This window comes from Acipenser ruthenus, chromosome 5 (assembly GCF_902713425.1).
Source record: "Acipenser ruthenus chromosome 5, fAciRut3.2 maternal haplotype, whole genome shotgun sequence".
In the NCBI taxonomy this organism is placed as follows: Eukaryota; Metazoa; Chordata; class Actinopteri; order Acipenseriformes; family Acipenseridae; genus Acipenser; species Acipenser ruthenus.
In genome coordinates this window covers 20,669,516-20,688,708 of record NC_081193.1, presented here as the reverse complement: position 1 = coordinate 20,688,708, position 19,193 = coordinate 20,669,516, and the positions used below count along the sequence as shown (strand labels likewise).

Genomic DNA, 19,193 nt, shown 5'->3' with positions numbered 1-19,193 from the left:
AGGCTGCTCTTCTGAAAGACCTGCAGTGCAGATGATGTCATTGTTTGAATCAGCTGACATGTGGTTGCTATGCTACACTGCTGCTAGCTTTGCAGGCCTCTTAAACCTTGGAGCAAGGATACACAACAGATCAAACAATTAAACACCAGCTTAGCAACTCTACACATCAGGTAAATACAAACAGTTACTATTTGCATATGTATGCTATCAATTGTATAGTTATAAAAAAATAAATAAATGAATACATATATTTTGCTACTAACTAAGGCAATTGCTGGTCTAACAGGGCAGCTCTGACTGCTCCAAGGGTTGAAAGGGATCATCTTAAAAATATGATACACTTAACTGCACTGCACCAGTAATTATGCCCAGGGAGGAAATGATATAAATAACAGTACTGTATATATTTATGTGAGTGGCAGATCAGAAAAGGCTGAGATAAATGCTTTATCTAAAGAAGACGGTGCCAGAGACTTCTTGTGAGTTACGTGCAGCAGCAGGGCTAGGTGGTCCTGCAGCCAGTTCAATAGTCTTACATGCCTTTTACGTTTGGAGGCCGAGGTTTGAATCTGTATGTAAAGTCACAAGTGAAGGTTAGTGTCTAGAACTCAGCTCCCCTTGACAGAATGAATCAGTCTCTGATGGGGTGAGGCCCAGGTCAAAATGGCACATTACTTCAGCTCTTGAGGTGCACTCAAAAGAGCTCAGAAGGGAAGTGCTCCTGCTACTGCTTGCCAGCACTTTGCCTGACTGTAACTAGTGTCCTTGTCCTTCATCCACTAAATGTGTCAAGAATTACATATTTTATTTGAATTGCTTTTTTTTTCATAATGCCACTGCCGTGTTCCTAATAATTCTGGATGAGTTGTGCAATTTTCAGATTATTTATTTACAGAGCCGTTTGATATAGCCTGCCCCCCTTTCTGGCTGCAACCTGTTGAAGAAATTCAGGCAGTCTGGCTTCAAGTCACTGTATATGTATGCAACTCATAGCTTAAATATGCTATCCTGTGATCTATTCCAAATCTACTTCACTACATATTCTGCTTTATTTATCAGCTGCATTCCTGCCAGGATCCACTTATCAAAAGTCAAGCTGCCTAACAGTATTAAAAACAACTTTTGAAAGTAAGAGAAAGGGTCCATTTTTTATATATATATAATTTGATTTTCTAAGTCATTTTAAAATAGTTTGAAAGCACAGATTTGAAACACCCGCATGTGTAACACACACTTTTAAATAATAATGTGGACTGTTATATTAAGATGCATGACAGATTAACTTGTTAATGTGAAGTGCATTTCTGGTATTCATCTTTAATATACAGTACAAGAGCAGCTTCTCCATGTAGCAAGACAGTTTCAATCACCATGGACAACACTGTAGATCTTCTGCTTCTGTTTCTAAGACAGTACAGACTACAAGGAACAGTCTCAAAAGTGATGACTTGGTGGATCATTTTGGAGAGCAGACTTCACTGCAGATCCCCATCCTAACTCCCCTACATAAAGGAATTAGAGGTGGTAATCACATAGGCCTCCAGAACAACGTGGCAGGTTGTTTCTAGATTTTTGTACAACCTTGTAACAGGATGTGAGTGGTGGTGGTGAAACAGTGAATGTCCAGGCAGTACTTGTTATTTTCAAAACGTCCAATAATAATCCGCCCCTATACAGGCAATGGTAAAACACGGCAGGTTTCAGTCCCGAAATAATAAGTCACATACACGTTATTCCCCAAACGTCCACATTGGTGCACATAGCAAGTGCTCCATGAACAGTGGTGCTGGGTTGTGCTGTGCAGGGGAAGTAATGTTCTGGGTGTGCGTACTGGCTCTGTGGCTGCACTTCCCTGGCTTCTAATCCTCTGCAAAAACAAAACAAAAACAAACAAGCACAGCTATCTGGCGCGTTAGTAACTTCAGCATCCTTTCTGGTCAGGAGGGGAGATTTGCAGCTCAGATTGCTTCTGTCTGTGTTACAAACTTTCTTTTCTCTCTTACATCTAGGTTGGCAGAAATGGCAACTCTTTTAGAAAGCGGGGTGACTTGCATAATAAAAGCCAAGTCTATTGAGAGAGTAATTGCTCCCATTGCGGCACAGGTCTGCCATTTAATCATCATAAGTGAATGGGGGGACTCTGACGGGAAATTTGCACATTTAGAGGAAGAAGCTGAAGAGGTGGCGAAAGTTACTAAACAATTGGCACTTGTTGCTTCCAGGTATGAGATTATATATTTATACTTTTTTTTTTGTGGCCATTTTATTAGGACATTGTATTAGTATGAGGTGGTCAAATCGTGTATGATGTACAGGATCACATGAGGTTATTGGAAAAGCTGTTAGTTAAATATAAAAGGGGTGAGAACAAAGATTCATGATAGTGGAAGGCCTATGATCCAGATCATATGGATAGCTAGAACTGGGAACACTGAATGCAGGTAACGTGGAAGTGTATTTCTTTGCCACCTTAATATAGTGGCTAATACTGAACAGGAACTAGGTACATAGATATGATTATACAGTATCAGTTCTATAATAGCATTAATTTACTTTTATCATAAGAACATTTCATGCAACATAAATACTGTTATATAAGTAAGGGTTGTTTACTTTAAAACAACCCAGTGCTGTGTTTATTTCACTCACGATGATAGGTGTACTCATTGAACGTATTCTCTTTATAGAACAGTGTTTAAAAACAAATACCTTACACCACTAAATACTTGCTAAAGTACAGTCTTTCCCTTTTGCAGACTAGCTGAAGAGTCTGAAGATGACATCCTGAGAAAGGAAATGGGCCCAGCAAGGGAGCTGGTCGTCATTTCGGGAAACAACATGTTGTTGGCGGCTCAGAAATTATGCATTCAACCTCAGTACCCACAGCACAGAGAGGAACTCATCGCCTCTGCTAAAGATGTCTTAATGGGAACTCTAAAGGTTAGTGTAAAACTGACAGCAGCAGGAACACATCACATCTTAGCATAGTTTACAACCTAGAATACAGAATGATATGGCCCACAGCAAGTATTCGTGAAAAGTGGCCATACCCTGAGTACCTTGTAAAAATCCATCTTACTGAACTGACTGCTTACTTCATTGCTTGGACTATTGTGCATATTGAATTAATCCTTTAACTGGTCAAGAACTGCAGGGCTATTAGGCAAACAGTAGGAAAGGAAATAAGCTGGATGAAAAACATATCTAACAACCTTTGGCTGCATTTGAATACAAGCCTTGAATAGGTGTACCTTTGCCCTGAGAACTCAAACAAAATGTGTATAAAATACATTGAAAGTTATTACATTAAGTAGAAAGTTTTGATAACCTGTTGAACAACAGATTTTAACAATGTTTCAATGAGTTGATTCAAAAGTTGATGTATACTGTATGTGATGGGGTCAGGTATTATCCCGCCGTTAGTAGGGGTTCCTTAAATGAACTTGTTATCTCGGAAGGATGAGTGGCAAAACGATCTTGGTCCCCACCCCCAACACTATTTGTTCCTCTTTACCCTACCAGTCGCTTCACTATATATCCATGGGTATGTGCCCTGTTCTGTGCATACTTCTAATCACGTCAATACAACTTCACCTTATTTGGGCAAGGCAGGGCTCAGGATTTAGTTACGCGGTGGCTACTTGAGTTAACAGTGATAGTAAATAGCAAATATGAATTAGATAATCCCTCCCTCCCAAGTCTTACAGAACAGGTAAGACACCCCTACTCCAAGATACAATTAATTACAGACTTAAAACACTTCTATTAATAAACACTCTTATACAAAAGTATACATTTCAAATTACTATAATCATTTATTCTTATATTTGGAGAACATATGTTTCTGTAAAACTCTCAATCAATATTTGACAAATCAAAAATAGCAGTGAGAATTTCTTACACTGTTTAGTATATCATTATTTTAAAGGCAGATCACTAATAGCAACTTCATTTGATACATTGCTTGTCATCTTTACAAGTGAGTCTATTAGTATGACAATTGTGATGTGAATGTTAACTCCTGTTCTCAATTAACTGGAACAAGCTAACCTGTCCTACAGCTCTATTTAAGACCCAGCCATACACTCAGTCTTTGTTGAGTACATTTTTGGAAAGACAAGGAGGGCGACTGGGAGTGTTAGGATTTGGAGAGTTTTTGAAGGATTGCTTGGATTTTGGACCTGGACAGGAACGGAGAACCGTGATCACGTGATTGACCCTGGACTGGATGAGGAACGGAGGAATGGAATAAAGACAGTTTTTCTTGCTTTTTGACCACGAACTTTGCCTTTAAGTGCCACAATGTCAAGTAAGACCTCAGTCTTTGATCACTTTGAGCCACGTGAAGGTAGTAAAGTGGAAAACCATTGTGCTATATGTAAACAATGCGGAACATCTGTCTCTGGTTCAGCAAAAGCTACTTCCAACTTCATAGGGCACCTCAAAGTAAGTATATTATGTGACAATCCATATCTTGCATACTACATTTCTTAGATAAATAAATGTATCATTTTTATGTTTGGTGTGTTTATGCTTAATTAGTGAATTTTATAATGCAGGTACAAAATATTTAGTGCACATTTGTGTAAAAGATTTGTGGTTCCATAATTGATGAACTAATAGAGTGACCTGCGGTCAAGGTAGGCACTGCCTACCAAGTGAGAATCCAGCAAAAAAATATATATATATTAAAATTGTGTATGACTGTTCATTACCTTTCGTTGTCATAACGCATTTCTGCATAGTGGATTTTTTTTTTTTTGGTAATATACAAAATTCTATGAAAAGACGAGAGACAGCGATGCGCTCTGCCTTTCCCTACCACTGAACTTGAACGTAAGCCACTCTACTCAGTCGCGCAAGCGTGTTCCAACTTTATAGTCTCAGCAATGAGTGAAAAAAAGCACAGCACGTCGCTGCTTTAACTGTGTCACCTGACTACACTAATCCCATTGCACAGTTAATATTGACACATGCGTTCTTGCGGAAAAAATGCTGTGGGAACAACTGTTGGAAAGGCACAGACCTTCTCTGCCTTTGGGGGCATGTCCTTGAGTTACCGCTCTTCAGCAAACCAACCAAGCTATGCTAGCAAGTCTAACATCAACCGATCCGAAAATGAAAAACGTTATATGTCAACTTAAATGGATCAAAACCCACACTCGGAATCAGACCGATCAAGGGCGGCTCTCATCCCTGGCGCTTAATTCCATTGAAAATGAGAGACTTTTAAAACTTCAGGCCAAGAGAGAGCAATTCTACAATGATGTCACGGACATCTTCGTCCAGAAGGAGAGAAGGATGGACTTCATATACAAGTAGATATGCAAGTGCAAGTATTTATTTTCATTTTAATTGTCGGGTATTGGTGAGCAAATGTTTAAAGAACGGTAACAGGTTAACTGTAGATTTGGGCATTTATATAAAAACACTAATAGTATGAATTAAATCAGTGTGTACGCTTTACAGTACATTCTTTTGTGGACAATAATAACCATCAATTCGACATTGAGGTCAGATAATAATAAAGTAGGTATTGAAATTCAGTGCCATCCGTCAGAGTTTTCGTTGAGCTGCGTCAATAAGTCTCGTTCCCAACCGTGCATAATTATAATTCTGCTCTCTATAAGCCTGCCAATCGAATCTATGTAAATTGGGGTGTGAGACTGGCCAGTGCCTACCCAACCACTGACCTCACCGCACGTTACTGACTAATAGAGGTTCACTAAAACTACTCAATCTCCATAATACATTAATAGTTTTGTAATAAATTGGTTAAGTGTAACCACTCCTCAAGGGAAAGCTGTATTTCAATGGGTAGCTCTTACCTGATTATAAATGTTGCATCGTTTGCAAGCATCATACCTTATGGTGCCTGTGTACTAAGCAGGTCTCGCTGAATGACTTAGTATTATCATTTGTAGCCTACCCTATCTTGCCAGATTAAATACAGAGAATTAGATATTCCATCTTGAATTTATGGCTCATTATTGTAAGGTGATGATTAAATGCTAAGCTTCACCAGGTAATTGAATACTGCTTATTTTGCTAGATTTGTTGTTCAATGTGTTACGTACATAAAATGTTGTGTTTTTTTTTTTTTTTTCTCTGTGCATTTTCAGAGAAAGCACACTGACATCCTGGGGAGTTTGCTGATCAATCTGGCCAGACTTCAGACCCTAAGAAGTGGGAGGCCACAGATCCTCGCCAAGTGAAGCTTACCAACAACATTGTTAGCTTCATTGCTAATGAACTCGTGCCCCTGTCTGTTGCAGACAGCACAGCCTTTCGCGACATCCTTAGCATGGCTGAATCACGCTTCACCAGGCCCAGCAGCAAACACCTCAGCCAGAAGCTACTTCCTCAATGCACCTCCGGTGTCCAAGATCAACGGAGGAGTCAAATGCAGCAAGCCCAGGACATCTACCTCACCATAGCTCTGTGGTCAAGTAGAGATATGAAGTCCAAAATTTGCATCATGGGCCACTTCATTGTGAACTACACCGCTGACTAACAAGGTCACCTACCTGCTACCAAGAGTTGCTGACATGGCTACATCCCCTCCACCAAAGACACGCATCAAACTCTTTTCATATATGACCAACCGCTCCACTGAAACCTGCAGCAGTATCTCCACCACAGACGCCGCTTCAGAAATATCAGACTACCTGAGCCAACCCTGTTTGCCAGAAGATTGTGATCCTCTGGCTTATTGGAAAGGAAAACAGATGGAGTTCCCCCATTTAGCCCAACTAGCTTAAGCATCTAGCCATACCTGCTTCATCTGCACCTATAGAAAGACTCTTTAGTGTGGCAGGCAAAGTTTTCAGGCCTGAGTGGTGCAACCTAAGTGATGCAAAATTTGAAGAGCTTATGATGAACAGGTGTAACAGAATTACTAAGTGATGATAATCTTTATGGCTGTATGCATAACTTGATATTTTCTTTTTGAGGCAATACATGGTTTATTTTCTTTTGTATTTGAATGTGCACATGCACATTGTACTGTAATAAATGTAAATTACCATTATTGCTGTTAAAAGTGGCAATAACAATAAAAAAGTTTATGTTCTTTGAGTGTCCCTTATCTTTTAATACAAAATTATAAAATTTAATGGACTAGAGATAGAATTGGATTTGGAATGACAAAATTGTAAGAGAATGGAATGTATTCATGGGTGGAATTGGAATTGACTAGATTGTTTTAAAAAAATTGGAATTGGAATTTAATCTGAATTGAAGGAATTGATCTGGAAAGGGAATTGAATTGATGTGGAGAGGGAATTGAATTGAGTTCAATTAGTGGAATTGACCCCAACTCTGAACCTGACGTCTTCAATATCAGCGTTTCCCACTCAGGATGCAACAAACGTCAGGGAGGATGTCACTGGTCTGGCAGGGTAATGGCAAGTCTGGTGATGCACTGCAGCTACTTTAATATCCCAAGAGAACTAGCTTTTTCTCCTGCCGATGGCAACTACTGGACTGCTGTAATCCCCCTCTGACTGGCACAACTCTTGACAGGCGTAGCACCTCTCTCTCCCTCAGGCAAAGACTAGCATTTTATATCTGCACACATCACCATGTCGCCAACACGTATCAGGCTAGACACATTATTAACCTCACCCAAATTTAACTTTAGTTTTCTTCTTTTAAAACACAGTTCAGGTCCAATAAATCTTTACTAACTTTCCAGTTGGCGCTTCACTTAACATAGCGCTTGCCTTTTTTTTAAATTTGGTGTGCTACTTAAACAGTTACTTTCTTTTATACTGCGCAATACGCATTAGTTAGTTTAACTACACTTTTTTTCCTGAAGCAACTTTCACTGACACTTGACTCACTGGGTGCGTTCACAACACGCAGACTTTCGTCATTCTGCGCAGAATCTGCACAGAATCGGAGCAAGTAGCCAATGAATTTTCAGAATCTTTGCAGACTTAGCAAAGTCACCCACTGTGTTGCAAGACTTGCTCTTTTATTTTTTATTATTATTTATTTCTTAGCAGACGCCCTTATCCAGGGCAAATTACAGTTATTAAAAGATAACACATTATTTTTACATACAATTACCCATTTATACAGTTGGGTTTTTACTGGAGCAATCTAGGTAAAGTACCTTGCTCAAGGGTACAGCAGCAGTGTCCCCACCGGGGATTGAACCCACGACCCTCCGGTCAAGAGTCGAGAGCCCTAACCACTACTCCACACTGCTGCCCTCTTTTGCTTCAGCTTTCTCAGTCCTGGTCAGAGAAACTCCATCTTTTCTTAAAAGGTATACAGTATCTGCAGTCCTTTATCTCCAGTCGGGCCCACACCATTGCCTTGTGTTTACTTAGCTCCGGCTCACATTTGCTCAATGACTTGCAGCAACTTCTTCTTCAAAACAAAGTATACAAAAACAACAATATGCACTCCAGTTTAGTGTACAAAACACTTTAAGTTTCTGAAATGGCAGCAGGTTTTCCTTTGTTACAGAGAAACCAAACTTGTAATTTATTAAGTAGCACGCTTTTAATAACTTTCACTCAATTCTCCATATTGTCTCTCTTCTCTGCTCTCTGCCAAACAGTCCCCTTTTAGAGTCATATAACATTCTGATTGGCTAGAGGTTGCAGCATTCAGTAAATTAATTGGCCAGTGGGGGCTCCCGAGTGGCGCATCCAGTAAAAGCACTCGCTAGAGTGCAGGATGCGCTCTATAGCCTGGACGTCGCGAGTTCGAGTCCAGGCTATTCCACAGCCGACCGTGGACGGGAGCTCCCAGGGGGCGGCGCTCAATTGGCCGAGCGGCGCCCGGGGGGAGGGAGGGTTAGGTCGGCCAGGTTGTCCTCGGCTCACCGCGCACCAGCGACCCCTGTAGTCTGGCCGGGCGCCTGCGGGCTTGCCTGTAAGCTGCCCAGAGCTGCGTTGTCCTCCGACGCTGTAGCTCTGAGGCGGCTGCACGGTGAGTCTGCAGAGTGTAAAGAAGCGGGCGGCTGACAGCACACGCTTCGGAGGACAGCGTGTGTTCATCTTCGCCCCTCCCGAGTCAGCGCAGGGGTGGTAGCGGTGAGCTGAGCCTAAAAATAATTGGGCATTTCAAATTGGGGAGAAAATAATAAAAAATAATTGGTAACGACTAAATTTATATAAAAAAAAAAATAATAATAATTGGCCAGTGGAACTATCAATCAGCCAGAGATTATGTAGTTAGAATAGTCAAAGTTAGTTCTTAAAGCGAACACACTGAATTTACTTATTCTTTTAACTGGTTGCACGGTATCCCTTACATATACAAAGAGTATATCTCAATGTAATCTCTGTATCATTGTGTTAGTAATGTTTAAACTATAGAAGTTAGACAGTCTTTAAAGAAATGCTGGCTAACCCTTAATTTCACACTCACGTGTATGCTTCTTTGTCTCAATTCCAGATTCTCTTAATAGAAGACGATGCCATAGTGAGGAGGATCGTGACAGCAGCTCATTGGCTCTTGGACTGCATTACACTGCTTGAATCTGCAAAAGATGTGTCCTCCTTGCTAAAGTCCTTCCAGGGGTTTTCTGAGGCTTTGCTTCTGCTGAACTGCTTAGTAAAAAGCCGTATACAGGAAATCAGGGACAACTCACAACAAGAATTTTTGGATCACTCTTTGAAAACTCTTAAAAACTGTATCTCCATGTTATACACAGCCCTGCTTACTAGTCTCAAACACCCCCAAAATGAACAAGCCAGATCTGCCAAAAAGTACATCACCGATCAAATGGACACAACCATAACGAACATAATATCACTACTGAGAAACGATTCAAACGAGAAGCCTCAAGCCAACGCAGGATCCTACTCCCACAAACTGCATAGCCTTTTTCAGCTGTTGTCTAGGTCGACGTGTTCAGTAATAAAGGACAGTGACTTTGACAGCTTAGTGCGAGACCTGGTATTTCATTGCATGGCAGTGGCCAATGCCTCCCGAGAGAAAAAACAACTGAAAGTGGTAAAACATTGTCAGCGTCTTCTGCAACTAAGATCCAAAATATCAGGTCAGGCTAAGCTCTTGGAAAACCATGCAAAACATATGCAACAGGATTTGGAAGAAAGCTGTGCATCAATGAAGAAGGAACTCCAGAACCTGGACAGCAGTATGGTGACCGCGATTCTGTACCACATTTTGGATAGCTTTACACAAACCAAAGAACCTCTGCAGGAGCTTGTAAAAGCTGCAGAACAATCTTCAAACATCCATGGAGTCAACCAGCTGGACCAACTTCAGCCTTTTCTCCCTGCCTTCCTCATGCATGCTGATCGTATGATACAGGTGGCTGGTTTTGTTTCAGCAAGTGCCAGCAATGTAAAGAATATCCAAGCCATTGAGTCATCTATGAAATGTTTAAAACTCTTAAAGGATAACGTGGTTCCGATCTTGTTGGACCTAAATAAGAACTCACACCGATCTACTGCTTTGGAGAGATTAGCGGTCCTGTGCCAGCAATGGGAAAGTGAAACACAGCAGCTATTGGGAGCTCTTGATGATGTCGTCAACATCTATGAGTTCACTGATCTGTCTATTAAAGAAATAGTGGATGACAAAGCCAAATGTGAAAAAGCTTTTAAAGCCCAGAGTGTTGAACACTTCTATAAACATACCTCGAATCTTATAGGGCATGTGAACATCATAGTTCAGGCTGCAAAAAGGCATGTAGATAAAAGCAATGACCCTATCTTCCGAAATGGGCTTCTGGTTCTGGTGAAGCAAGTGGAATCTGCTATTCCCCCAGTAAGCTTGGCAGTGCATCAGTGTTCAAAAAGCTTATCAGATGTAAAATCATTGGTTACATTTTCTGAGAGAATACTGAAGATGATCAAGCTAATTCACATACTAAGGGATGGCCTGAATGGCTTCAACCATCCAGACATCCTTAGTCCTCTACGAGAACAAGCACGTCAACTTGTGAGTTCAAAGGTGGCCATCTATACAGAGGATCCAGATTTTTCAATCCTGGACGTTAAAAATAAAATTTATAACCCAGATGACGACGACAGTGTGAAATTGCTTGAGAAAAACGTTGTCAAACCTCAGCTACTTTGTAGTATCAAAACCATTATTCACAACAAGCCATTACCCATCATCAACAAAGTAAACACAGACACAACAGCACAAAGTTTAGATTTACTGCCTGTCTTATATGAAGTTTTAAGTGCAACAAAGAAAAAAGATATTACAAGCCTAAACGTTGCTTGTACAAACCTCCTCGAACTGTCAAACTGTTATGCCCAAGCTGCCAAAGAGGCCACCGCTATCACTGATGAAGCAGAGACTGAGAAACTAGAGTCTTTAAGATCTGGGATTGTAACACTGACACCTGACCTTATTAGGTCTGCTCAGGAAGTAGCAATAAACCCAACATTACGTAAAGACAGCCTGTACAAACATGCTGCCTTGTTTTCCAACAGGATTACTGAAATGAAGCAGATACTCCTGCCTGCAGTGGGATCCTGGTATCACGCTGTACATTCGATGATGCAGAATGAATCTGAAGATAGCATTACCCAAACTTTGCACAGCATCGGTGAAATAACGCGTGCCTTCTCAGATATGGTACAATTAGCTGCCAATTCCAAGTTTTCAAACACAAAATCCACAGTATCTGCTGTAGCTCAGGAGAGCATAGCGATTCTTCACACCAAACTGAAAAGGGTACAGACTAATGCTAAACATTTATATGAAGTGGTCATTGCCTTACCTCTTGGTTCTGCCAATCTTGAAGGGCCCTGCATTTTATGGTCACTGTCTGTCCAAGTTCTACTAAACTCAGTTGATAAGCTCTTAGGAAGCAACACATTTGATACTCCAGGAAAGGTTTTAAAGCATGAATTTGCGCACCAGAAATGTTTATCGACTTTTTCAGAAAATTCTCTTAGAATCCAGCAGGCAGCTGCATTGTCCGCCCTCTGCTGTATAGACAAGAATACGAACAGGAATATTATAGATCTGAAAGGAGAAATTACGGACCTTACTGAAACCTTCTTACAGTCAGCAGAACTCCTCAACACGTCACCTCTGCCAAGTATAAACCTGCTTGCCCGTTCAGAGCTTCTACAAAGAGAACTTCAAATAAAAGTAAAGATGTTAGCTGGTATCATCGGCAGAGTTAATGCAGATTATGAAGACGCAGTAAAAAATACTGTCCATCTAGCAATTCTGACTGCCACAAATCACAGAGATAAAAAGATAGCATCTCATGATAATTTTGAAAAACAAGCAGCTTCTTTGTTAGCAAATGTTAATTTTGTGCAAGAAAACATACAAAGCAGCCTCTATTATATCAGGGATCAGAGACTTGAAGACAATCTGAGTCTCATCACTGAACATCTCTGTTTGCTTACGTCTGAAATTGTAAGCAAGGCAAGAAAGATTACTGAGAATTTAGACCTTGATGACATGTCAAGGCTTGAAATCCTGACAAAGGACTGGTCTGCAAAAGCACATTACATTGTGACGCAACTTCAGAAAGTTAAAGAAATTAATGGGGAAGTAAAAAACTTAATCACACAGGGCCTACAAAGTAGGTTCTTTATTGGAAGCCAAAATACACCTGTTGAGAAAACTGTTTTACAGTCTGGTCAGCCAAAATGTAAAGCCACTGCTCTGAGCTTCAAGAAAAAAATGGACCCAGCTCATCTGGAGAAAGAACAACCAAGTGTTAATGCAGACGTCATCCACCAGCATCCAGTCACTAAATGGGATACGGTAAAGGTACAGTAGGATCCATTACCTTTTAAGCTCAAATGCCCTATGTGTTGTATGAATCAGACAACCTTTGTGAGGTAAGGGCCTTCCACACAGGATCTGACCCCAGTGTGGAAGAGCTGTTACACTAGTTTTTTGTTTTTTTTTACCAATATTGAGCTTCCTAGTTAATGAGCAACAAGCAGCAGCAAAGTTTCAGATTGTTTACAGTTGCTCTGGATCACAACAAAATGGAAAGCATAATGTCTCAGTTAACAAAACATAAAGGAAAGGTTTAGAAAGCTGGTATGTTATCAATTTCTTGTCTAAAAAACCAAGCACACTGAATACACCTAATTCTTTGTTCTAAAATGTATACGTTATGTGGAAAAAACATTTCTGAAAATCTGCAGTGATAGTTTTGCACGCAAATCCATTTTTATTTTTTTACTAAGCAACTTTTGTTTCTGCAGGATTGTAATGCACCCCAGAATGTGTTCTGTAATAGCAGCTCTGCATACACTCTCGCTGAAGCAGCCCTTTTCTTGAAGAGAGAAACTGACAAGTGGGAGGATGAAAACAATCAGATTGTCCAGGTTACAAAAGAAATGGCCACCCAGATGTACAACATGGCTCAGTTTCTTAAAAAGAAAGGGCCCATAAAGGTATAATTAAACAGTATTTGTAAAGTTGACATTACACTTCAATTAAAGTGAACATATTTTGCACTCAGGCATGTATTGTAGCTTCTTAATTTGTTCTTTTTCTTCTTTGTTAACAGACCAAGGAAGAATTCATTATTTCTGCCAAACAAATTGCTGTTAATGGACAAGTGATCACAAATTTTGCTCACATAGTTGCAGAATATTGTCTTGATAGGCGATGTGCAACAGAACTGCTGTGTGCTGCGGAACAGATCCTTACACTTACTAACCAACTCAATATCATATCCAGGTAAGAGATCCCTTATCAATTTCAAGTCCTCTAGAACAGTGGTTTTCAACCTGTGGTATGCATACCAGTACTGGTGCGTGACAGGCTTGCAACTGGTACACACCAGCAGTTGTTCTTTATGATGATATGATTCCTCAACCACAATACACCCTCAATCACACCGTTGTAATGTATCAATCTGTTTGTACCACTGAATCACAGAGAAATCAGAAATTGTGATGCAGGGTGCCAGACTGCGACTAAAATGGTTGCAAATGCGACAACAAAAAAGTTGACAACTGTTTTTTCGGGGTTAGGCACAGAAATGCTGCCTCTCCCTTTAAAAGCATATGTCAATATTTATGAATGTGACATGACGTCGGCCTGTATAAAATAAAAACACATATCACACATTTTAATAAATTGAAATGCAAGAAGCACGGTAAAAATCATAATCAAATAGAAATGCTTGTAAGTGCATAGAGGTATTAACAGAATACGGGAGCCCTAGTTTCCCTTGCATCAGTTGTGATGGTGACCAAACGTGTGTGAGTGCCGTTGGGTAAAAATTTAGCTTAAAATGAACAGTTGCGTTTAAGAAATGCAGAAGAAAAACAAAAATAAAAATATACTTAAGGTTTGTGTGTTGCACACAAGCCATTAACGAAATGTCCTGGAACCTTAAGATAAAGAAAATATTTAATGAAGGGCTGTAATGCAGCAAAAAGCTCAACAGCTAAACAGAAAAGAAAGTGAAAAGGTTACCGTACCAAGCTGAAAAAAGTTATCTTTGTGAACTCCAATAAACCAATGTTGTCTTTCGCCAGTCAAATCGTAGAGTGCCTACATAAAGTTTTGAGTAAACACAAACTGATTTTCGTGGACGCAGCGTCCTTGAAGGTTAATGGTTACATTTCTATTTCAAGGAGCCAGGGTTATGATAATAACCTAACGTTCCTTTTCATGTACGAAATGTAATCCTTACCGAATGGGTCAGTATACCCAAGCCGTCGCAAGGGCAATACTGCTGAACAACTGGAATGCTACAAGGCTAAGCCGAAGCTGCCTTGTACGTTACCATTGAGAACCACAGTAACAAGTAGCTAGGGTTAAAAAAATTGAGGGAGAAACTCACCTCTATGCCTGTGTTGTAAGGGTCGACTTGGAAGCCGTCCTTTACGCTCTAGTTCCAAAGCCAGGGTTTTTAGCATCCACGACGTTTAGTCTGTAGAACCAAGTGAAGGTATGCGGAATAGCTCACACTGCTGTATTGCATATGGAATAAAGCCCACGAAGTTGCCATGCCCCTGGTGGAATGGGCAGTGAGCTTTTCTGGAGGGGGCAAGTTGGCTCGCTCATAGGCAGTCCTGACTATCTGCTATCCATTTGGAAACCTGCTGCTTAGACAGGGCTTGACCATGGGACTTTACCCCATAGCGGACAAAAAACTTTTCGTCCTGCACTGGCAGAGCATATGGAGCTGTCAATTCCTGTCAGACTGGAAAGCCTCCATTTCCACAGACTGGTTGACATGAAATGCCGAGATAGTCTTTTATTTTATGACGACACTGGATTTAACGAAGGGGTACTGGCAGATACCCCTGACTCCAGAGTCCAGAGAGAGGACAGCGTCTTCGACTCCCTTCGGGTTGTACCAATTTAGGACCATGCCCTTTGGGTTGCACGGAGCACCAGGCACTTTCCAGCGGATGATGGATCGCATTTTGCGGCCCCATCAGCAGTACGCCGCTGCTTACATAGATGACGTGGTTATCCGGACCACAGTGAGGATTGGCCGAGTCATCTGCGTAAGGTAGCGGTGGTGCTGCAATCCTTGCGGGAGGCTGGGCTCACTGCTAACCCAAAGAAATGTGCCATTGGGAAGAGTGAGTCGGAGTATTTGGGGTATCGATTAGGGAGTGGCCAGATCAGACCGCTGATTGCTAAGGTGAAAGCCTTGGCTGACTGGCCGGTCCCTACAACCAAAACCCAGGTGCGCTCTTTCTTGGGACTAGTGGGCTATTACAGGAAGTTCATCCTGAGCTTCGCCACGCTCGCTGCTCCTTTGACAGACCTCACCAGGAAGGCTGCCCCAAATACGGTTCAGTGGACGGAGCCGTGCCAGAGAGCCTTTCTCGCTTTGAAGCGAAGGCTGTGTAGCAAGCCAGTGCTATGCAGTCCTGATTTTAGTAGGAGGTTCACCCTGCAGACGGATGTGTCAGAGACAGGTTTCGGGGCGGTGTTGTCTCAGGAGGTGCGGGGAAGCGAGCACCCGGTCCTGTATATGAGCAGGAAGCTCCTTCCCCGCGAGAAAAACTATAGTACCATCGAGAAGGAGTGTCTCGCAGTAAAATGGGCAGTCGAGTCACTCCGGTACTACCTCCTGGGGCGACACTTCACCCTGATTACGGATCATGCCCCCTTAGCATGGCTTCACCGGATGAAGGATAACAACGCCAGAATCACGTGGTGGTACTTGACCCTGCAGACCTATGCCTTCAGGGTAGTCCACCGAGCAGGGAAACTGCATCAAAACGCAGATTTTTTCTCTCGGGAAGGCATTGGGTTGTAGGATTTTCGAATGGACCGGTGGTGCCATTCTGAGGGGGAGGATGTGTAACAGGGGAGATCTGGACTGACTATCTGGCACATGCGTATTACTGCAGGTAGAGGGCAGCAGTCTCCTATGATCCGCCTGTCGGTCATGGCGATGACACGGAGAGATGGGGAAGAGGGTGTGTGTGCTTTTCCTCTCTCTGAGTGGCTGAGGGGCGGGCCTTGGGAGACTGCTCGGCCCATAAGATCTGGCTTGGTTGTGCACTCGGGAATACCCAGTGACGCTGACGAAAGACATCAGTTTTAAAAACAAAACGAGGCAAACCTGGCTGGGGAAAACAGCCGGCCTTAAAATAATTCAAAGAGGAAAGAAATAACAGAAATCACCATGTATCTGAGGGGACGTGCTTAGTTGTACGGGGAACTCCGGCCATCCCAGTGTATAGATGGTAACTGAGCGTAGGACGGAGGCTCGTTCTGACCGGCTTAGCGGCAGTGGGGGCACTGCGTAAGCAGCAATTTTTGTTTGTAGTTTTATTACTGTGTTTTATTTTCCCTTTTTCTTTCGCCTTTGGTTTTCATTATTTTTTCCGAGCACTTGTTGTGCCTGTACCTGTATTGGTAAACACCGTGGTTCTGGTTACTGTTGTCAGTATCCAGTCCACGGACAACAGCGCCATCTACTGTACCAAATAAATCAGTGCGCCTGAGCGGCGTTACAAATAAAGTACTGTCTCCTTGTGTCAGTGAATTGCCCACCACCCTTCCACAGTCCCTTTCTCATTTTAGGTTGACCTTTGCAAGGTCACAAGTCAAAGGGGAATTTTGTTTTTTAAATAATGGCTATCATTTCTGAACTCAGCATGTCAGAAAACCCCCAGGTGAATTTGTCTAGGAAAATCTGAGACGTACGAGCAACGGCACTGGTTGAGTTGGCATGGAATGACCCAATTGTACAACTGAAATAAAATCTGCCTGGGCATCAGAAAAACAACATAAAAACACTACACAGAAATAAAGTACAGTGGATTGATGTTATTTTGTAAATATCACCCATTTTGCTTTTACTGTCTTTGAAGTGTGAAAGCTGCAACACCAGGTAGTAAGTCATCTGATGAGATTTTGGTGAAGAATGCCCAAAACCTGATGCAGATTGTCCTGAAATCCATAAAAGCAGCAGAAACAGCCTGCATTAAAGTAAGATAAACTAACAATGTATTTATTTTGGTATTGTCTTAGGAATTAGGACTATTTTAGTCTGGATCACTGTGGCAAGGTGCCCGCCCCTTTTATTATGTATGATTATTATTATTATTATTATTATTATTATTATTATTGTATATGTGTGTGAGGACGGACGAAAGTCGTATGACATTACTGTTTATTGTTTGAGACCAGCGAAAAGCCGGTCTTGTAAAGTGTAGTCAGCGTGGATGGTGTTAAATCCTCATCCCAGTAAACCCCATGGGAATGTGGCTGGAGCCTTAATAAGGTAATTGTTTAATGGGTAATGAAGGCTCCAGCCACTGTATAAAAGACCCACTCTGGGCTCAGAGTTGGGAGGAGAATGAAGGATAGTTAGAGCGAATGCTACCAAGCCAGCGAACAAAGGTATTAGTTTTTATGTCTAATACAAAAATAGAATAAAATAGCTTCTAGATTTAAATTGTTTTTGTTTTCTAAAGCATTTTCTTATTTTAAATAATATGTATCTTGTTTTGTGCCCTTTACTGCCTTTCCAGAAATCTGATAGAATATTTTTCTTCAATGTTTTTAAATCAGGGCCTGAGACAACCCCCTCCGAACACAGATGAAGCTCAAGCAGCTGCCTTGTGTATTCAATGGAAGAAAATGCTTCAGCGCCACAGAGTCAGGGAGGCCTTAAACCCAGAAATGGATGATCTTGGCCTTCGGAAAACAAGATTAAGTCAAGCTACACCGAGTTTGGCACCTGTTATTAAAATACCAGACTCCCAATTAAAATACCAGTAACTCTAATGTGTATATATTAGGGGTGGCCAAACTTCCTGACCCTACGAGCCGCATACCAACATTTTCATATGGCTGAGAGCCGCAAGACACATACTGTAAAAAATAAAATGTTTGTGAGCAGGAAATTTTAAATGCTAGCATTGTTTTAAACACTTTTTTAGTTCTCTCGAACATTATAATGTAATCTTGCACTTACTCTGTGTATTACAGTAGTTATCTCTTGATGGCAGCAAAATACACAAGAACAAGGAAGAACATTACAGTTTGTGTAATTTTTATTGTACTGTAGATCTACAGTGTATTAAACTTTAAATGTAACACTGGTGTTTTTCCATTATTTCTGTTTATACTGTATGTATAATGTACTTTAAATAAAAGATATTCAGTTATTATGAAGCAAAATACAATAACTGCCCTGATTTCACTAAAAGCACCACATAAAGACATTTTTGTAAGGATTCTTTTTGGCAAGCTCTCCCTTGAAGATCTGAATGCTTGGTTTTTTTGTTTTTTTTTGGTATGACTGCTGCGTGTATTAGATGCTTTTGAGAGCTTTGTGGATGACAAATGCAATGTATTTATTTTAAAAGTGGTAACAGTACCTGCTCATGATGAGATGTAAGATATGTAAATATAATATTAATTTTAGACCTGCAATATACATGCATTCTCTAGTCTAGCGCCACCACTCCAATGTTTATTAAAAAAGATTCATTCATCTGAATAAGGTGACATTTGGCACGAGCGATATTCAATGCCTATGCACTGATCATAGCAGCGGGGGCTGCTGAAACGTTTGCGTTTTACCACTTGATTCACTTTTTTGTTTTGCACATGTGAGTGGGAATAAGATTACATATATTTCTGCTTTGGACTTTTTTTTGATCTTCATGTCATTTTGTGATATACAGTGTGTAAGAATTAGACTTTTTTTTTTACTTTTTGGACGGTCTTCATTAAAGCGCAGAATCATTGCTATATGAACTATCTTTTACATTATTAAT

At 41.0% G+C, this 19,193-nt stretch overlaps 1 protein-coding gene across 3 annotated transcripts; it reads left to right on the top strand.

The window, feature by feature from the left end:
- The first annotated feature begins 13 nt into the window (after nt 1–13).
- On the top strand, nt 14–7,057 carry LOC117402484 (vinculin). 3 transcript variants are annotated; one of them, XR_009328673.1, is made up of 5 exons: nt 25–170; nt 2,010–2,222; nt 2,757–2,940; nt 4,062–4,446; nt 6,123–7,057. XR_009328673.1 is itself a non-coding variant. In XM_059023803.1 (4 exons), the coding sequence occupies exons 2-4, from the start codon at nt 2,020–2,022 to the stop codon at nt 6,213–6,215; spliced, it is 480 nt and encodes a 159-aa protein (XP_058879786.1). In that variant the 5' UTR covers nt 25–170; nt 2,010–2,019; the 3' UTR covers nt 6,216–7,057. The 3 variants fall into 3 exon arrangements, 1 of the variants encoding a protein (XP_058879786.1); XR_009328672.1 differs by having other exon boundaries at nt 14–170; nt 2,757–4,446; XM_059023803.1 differs by lacking the exon at nt 4,062–4,446.
- Nucleotides 7,058–19,193: the final 12,136 nt, after the last annotated feature.

Coding starts and splice junctions, on each gene's coding strand:
- LOC117402484 (XM_059023803.1), top strand. CDS start 2,020: ATGGCAACTCTTTTAGAAAGCGGGGTGACTTGCATAATAAAAGCCAAG. Junction 2,223..2,756: donor TTGGCACTTGTTGCTTCCAG/GTATGAGATTAT, acceptor TCCCTTTTGCAG/ACTAGCTGAAGAGTCTGAAG. Junction 2,941..6,122: donor TCTTAATGGGAACTCTAAAG/GTTAGTGTAAAA, acceptor GTGCATTTTCAG/AGAAAGCACACTGACATCCT.